Below are 5,764 nucleotides of genomic sequence, written 5' to 3' on the forward strand. Positions count from 1 at the left end.
CAAATGCGCTGTTACCGTGTTTGGCCTCTAGGTGGGGATGTTTTAGAAGATTTTTCACGTGGCTTCTAATACAAACGCGTGTCAAACTGACCTCATGTGTAACATGCCTGACCATTAAACATGACCCGAACACATTCTGTGCTCTGTGCTCCTGTTTTACTAGGACACTGTTGAGTGCTTGCGTTTTTCTTTGAGTATTGTCCAAAAATAATAAGCATGTTTTTTTCGGTCCTCGGTTGAGTGAAGCGCAGGACGAACTGGACAGTGTAGATTTTCTAAATACGTCCATGTGATAAAACACCAGCAAAACGCACCAAATTGTTCACCAAACCCCCCACATTCTGTTTTCTCCAGTCGATTATGTTGATTGTAGATGATGGCGTTCGCGTCCTTGGCGTCACAGAGAGCCGTGTGTGTGTGTGTGTGTGTGTGTGTGTGTAAGAGAGAGAGAGAGAAAGAGAGAGAGAGAGAGAGAGAGAGAGAGAGAGAGAGAGAGAGAGAGAGAGAAACGCGCCATATGCAGCCTTTTAACACACTGCATCACCTGGCGGACGCGAACGCACCATCCGGCTCTCTAACGAGTCTTAACACGCATCTAGTTTCATTTCCATCACCTTTATGTTTAATTTCATGAGCAGTGATGACTCAAAGAGAAGACTGATCTCTTTAGGAACCGTAATGCTCTGACATGGATGTGATGGATCACCTCTAGTACGCGCGCCCCCAGAGCGCGCCTTTGCTACGGTTTTCTTTCTTCACCCCTTTCTCTTTGGATAAGGGTTGTTCCAGATCTACTTTGGAGATACTTGTTCCTTCGTCTTCTGGTAGATCTTTAAGAGCAGCGTGGTGAGACAGCACTGAGAGCAGTGCGGCGGTGAGGGGGAAACGCTTGACCCAACTCCAGGATGCTCCGTGCGCCCTCGCGTCACACCGCGCACCCGGTCTGCGTGCGCTTCAGATAACTGAAGAATAATCCTCAATTGGGAAGTACTGCGTTGAAGTTTCCGAGTTTGAAACCTCCACCTGATCCCCCTTTTTTTTGTCGTCGCAAACATGCCCGTGAACGCCATGCCGAGAGCAGGAGGAGGATCTCTGAGTCCGGCGGCTCTGTCCCGCAGCCTCTCGCGGCTCAGGGAGCTCCGAACGCGGACTCGGCTCATGCTGTCGCTCGGTGTGGCGCAGATGGTGCTCGGGAGTCTCATTCTGGCGGTGAGCTTCGCCGCTCTGGCTCTTACTACCTCTCCCAGAGTCAGGCATTCCTGTCCCTTCTGGGCCGGGTTCTCGGTAAGTGTTATCTTACTGCCACTTAGGTTTCCACCTGCCAATATAACGCACTTGTATAGTACATTTTATTTTGACTGTCGCTTCCAATGAGACATTTGAGTAAGATAAGGTTAAAAGTCATTCCCAACAATGGCAGCTTTGGGGGTGTTGGGATTTGAACTCACACCCTTCAGATCAATAACCCAATGGCCATAACCGTAAACCACTTTCACTAAAGGAGGACGAGTTAATCTTCTACAATGCAAAAGCTCTGTGGTGATAAAAACAGTGTAAAGTAGATTTGGCCCTACTTTTAATTCTTGCCATCAAATAATATAAAACTCATCTATGCTCTTCTTTACACACTTAGGGCCTGAAGTGATTATAAGGACTGTGGCAGTAAAATCCAGGGAGCCCCCTTTATTGCTCTTATGTTCCTCTGTTGCCCTTATAAACAGCATGATTAGCAAACTACAATGTGACTGTCTGAAAGTGTTCTTTTCTATGTATTAGATGTAGTAGATCAGGCTAATGAATCTGATACGATGAACCATTGCTCCATCATGCTGGATACAAAAGACACCTTTGTGTTGTATGGAAATGTAGACTTCTGTATACTTTATACAGACCATCTAACAAAATCAGCATCTTCGAAGCAGTTACTATTAATGCAACGTTTACATGATCCGGGGTGGGGGGATGGGGGTGTATATTGTGATTTTTTTTTTCATGCCAACCTTGTGATTTACAAATAAAGAAAAGACAGTAAGATATTTGACATACATCTTGACAAGTCCCTGAGTTATTAGAGGCAGATTAGCAATTCTGTGCTGTGGTCTGGATTTTCCATTAGCTAAACATTCATCATGTTGAGGTTTGTGGTACCTTCTGAGGTGCTGGTGTAACTTGATGTCTGCTTTCTTGAAGCCTTGAAATGTCCAGAAATGTAACGATTTGAAACAATTGAGTTTTTCTGTAATCTTCACACGTTTTTGTTACGTATATATTTGCTTGTTTTTTTGTTTTTTTTGCTTGCCTTTGTATCAAACTTTTAGAAATTGCAAGTACAAACAAATACAATCATTGGGGTTGCATTGCTCACGCCAGACTTGGTGATGGGCTCATAGCTAACTAGCCCTTTGTTTTACAAAATGACATGCGACTGGCTTTACATAACTTCATGGCTCAGCCTATTGTTGGCAGGGTGTTTCAGGGTGGTTACGCTAGACTTTGAGCATGCAAAATGTCTTCAGAGACCTGCTGCAGATATTTGTGGCAACCGGTTATAACATCATCCACCAATGTTTAAATATACCATCTGTTACTGTATGCAGTGATGCCACAAACCAGCCAGCTTCTTGTTTTATGTTGATTTTATGGTGTGTAAAAGCTGTGTTGTGTAAAACGGGATGGTGAGACACTGCTATAATTAGTGTTTTCTAAATATTGGATTTTCTCAAGAGGTGATGTATCAATCTGCTATTCACACTTTTTGGTGTGATATGAATGTGCAGCTCAAAGTTCACCAGACTCAGATTCTTCATCATTATTTTGTTTGGCTCTTCCTTTCTGTGCTCTCCATTTCTCATTAAACTCACTAGTGAGACGTGGCCATACGTTTTTCAGTTTGGGTTTTGACTTCAAGGGGTCCCTTCAAAACACAGAGCCCCAAGCAGTTTGCCAGTCCTGTCGCTACTCCTCTGATTAAGGGCTCTTCAAATCTTCTGTCCACCTTGAAGAAAACCTTCAAATGTTTTGCATATAACCTAGATATTTTCAGAAAGAAGCAGGTCTGTCCTCAGTTCTAATAACTTTGTACTCTAGGATATATACTTCTATTCATTCATTGTAGTAAATATCATTCGAAGTAATGTAGTATGTAGAATATAATCTGCAAACATTGCACTGCACCACAGAGTATTATTAAAACGAACAAGTAGCGCTCAGTTTGAAGCAGGAGGTGTTGTCAGTGTGTGGTTTGGCAGAAGATCTTGCATGCGTTATGACATCCTGCCGTAAATTAAACGCTCATTGTGAAATGTCATGCTGAAGTGATGAAGTGATCTGCCAGTGTTTGCAGTAAGGTGATAAAAAAAATTGGACAGAAAGCCGACCAGAGGTACAGCTTGTTTATGTCCTTCAGTCATGTTGGTTTGTTATTAAGTTGTTAGGTATTAGTGCACTCACTGAGACGATGTCAGGACACCACTATGCTCTGTGTTTGATATGCTGCTTTCTTTAGGTCGGACGTTTTGTTAAAACGTTGACAACTCAGTGACGTTTCCCAGGGTTTAGTGGGTTTGCTTTCTTTTCATGTCATGTCCAAGGTCAACATCTGCTACATGGAAAGACAAAGAGGGTCACAAATGGCTAGAAGTGGAGCAGAGAAAATCCAGTTAGTTCCAGAGGAACCCTTGTGTCTTGTGAATCGATCAAGGAAAATCTTAAAAACAACACTTAATCTGCTAAAAATTAGCTAAAATTATTTGTATGAAAGTTGAATGAATGCATGTGTGACATCAGGATCATTCTGCAGCATTACTGTGTTCTTTATTTGTTTGTTTTAATTTTTATGAAAGTGTATTTTTTTTTATGGACAGGCCTGAAATCTGAATGTATGGACTACAATTCTGTAACTCTACAGCAGCTCAGACAGTAGATTAGAGCTATATTGATTTCTACATCAATGTTAATCCGAAAAGATCTGTTTGGTTTTTAAATGCTCTGTTTCTACATGAGTATTTAAATTATTATTTTTTAAATTGTTCATCTGCACTGAAACCTGCAACACAATTGTGTGCATTTGTTCTGTCTCCAACAAGACACATAGAACATCTTTATAAAAAAGAAAAGCTGTTTTAGTTTGGACAGAAGGTCAAAATGTAGAGAAAAAGAATCCAATCCGGATTTTTATTTATTTATATATATATATATATATATATTTATATATATATATATATATATATATATATATATATATATATATATATATATATATATATCCTTCATATCTTAGTATTTCTAAAGTGATATCTAATCAAATCGATTTAATTCTCAGATTATTTCAGATTATTATAAAACTTGATTGAATTGACTCCTTGATGAAATGATCGATTAAAAAATAATAAGTCCTGTAGCAGTGCCTAAGGTGTCATTTTAACCAGAAGTAGACCTACTAAGTCACTTCACAAGTCCAGATAATTGTTGGTAACGGCTCAAGCTCTCCAAGGATGTATTTGTCCATATGACCAGTGTGCTTTCTATATATTTTAATTCAGCTGGATGCACAGACTGGAATCTTTGTTGTGCAAACAGTGCTCTATTACGGACATCAGTAATACAGTGCTGATGCTTGATGCACATTGTCATTTGTCTCATGTACATTTGTGCATCATGATATTAAAATTGGAGTAAAAGCTCAGTCACTGGGTGTCATACAGACATAAACTTAGTCTAATAATAAATAGATTTTGAAACATGTTCTATTGCTGATGTGGTGTGATGTTTATTTGAACATTTTTCAAACACTAGAACTTCTTATGGAATTTTTGCTTTCTGGTTTCATCCTATTCTTATTATTAGGTTCATGAAGGAATCCAGAAAGGCTGGGGATGAAACAACTGCTCATGTAGCTATTATAACATTTTGCAGACAACTTCCACTTATTTTAAATGTAACTATAAAATGTAAAACAGACATCAACTGTAGTTAATCAATAAATAAGAGAAAAAAGTAATAGTTGGCAAACATTTCTGAGCAGAATACAATCCCATGTCACAAACCCTCATTATGTATCATAACAGCACATCTTAAGGTGTTTTGTACTCTTACTTCAAGATTAAACGTGAAAAGTTGAAAAATAATTCTTCATCACAGTGAAACACAAATATAATAATGCATATAATTATGTGTTTAACAACAGTATTGACCGCCGCTTGGTTTAATGGTGGAAAATCAACACTTTTAAATAGTTTTTAAATTAAAAATGCATTAAGTGTTAACCATAATAATATAATAATTAATACATTATTCATTGGCAACAGGAATTATCCAGACTATAATCCAGGCCTATCGCTCCTTAAATCTGCACTTTCAAATCTGAGAGAGATACGAGAAATCTGCCTTTACCACCCTATGTACAGAACATCAGCGGGGGAAATGTGCTCCTCAAATTTCACAGTGTCCATTAGAACATATTTATGAGGTAACACTTCTACAATTTTGTGCCAGAGACCCTCCAGGGCCGTGAGACGCCTCAGCAGCATACAAATGGAGGTGAGGAAATGGATGTGTGGAAGCATATACATGAGAAGTGTGTGTGTTGATAGAGATAAGCAGCCTGGAGGTCAGAGGTGAAACAGCATGTCTTGTGTCTAGCTGATGAACACCGCGCTGTTACGCTCCTGATAGCGATGTGAACTGCCTGTGCTTTAACGTTACGTGTGTTATAGATTGTCATGTAAAATCTGGTTTGTGACACGCCAGTGCGCTTCTCTCTGTG

General features: G+C 39.5%; 1 protein-coding gene across 2 annotated transcripts in view; it reads left to right on the top strand.

The window, feature by feature from the left end:
- The first annotated feature begins 475 nt into the window (after window positions 1–475).
- The window catches only part of fam189a1 (family with sequence similarity 189 member A1), a 152,417-nt gene continuing 147,128 nt past the window's right edge, over window positions 476–5,764 (top strand). Inside the window, exon 1 of one of the 2 annotated variants that reach the window (XM_083550873.1) lies at window positions 476–1,284. In XM_083550873.1, coding sequence (XP_083406999.1) covers window positions 1,054–1,284 — 231 coding nt within the window. In that variant the 5' untranslated portion in view covers window positions 476–1,053. The remainder of the gene's footprint in view (window positions 1,285–5,764) is intronic. The other variant, XM_083550872.1, reaches the window with a different exon arrangement.

The sequence above is a fragment of the Silurus aristotelis genome (genome assembly GCF_946808225.1).
Source record: "Silurus aristotelis genome assembly, chromosome: 9".
NCBI classification, from domain to species: Eukaryota; Metazoa; Chordata; class Actinopteri; order Siluriformes; family Siluridae; genus Silurus; species Silurus aristotelis.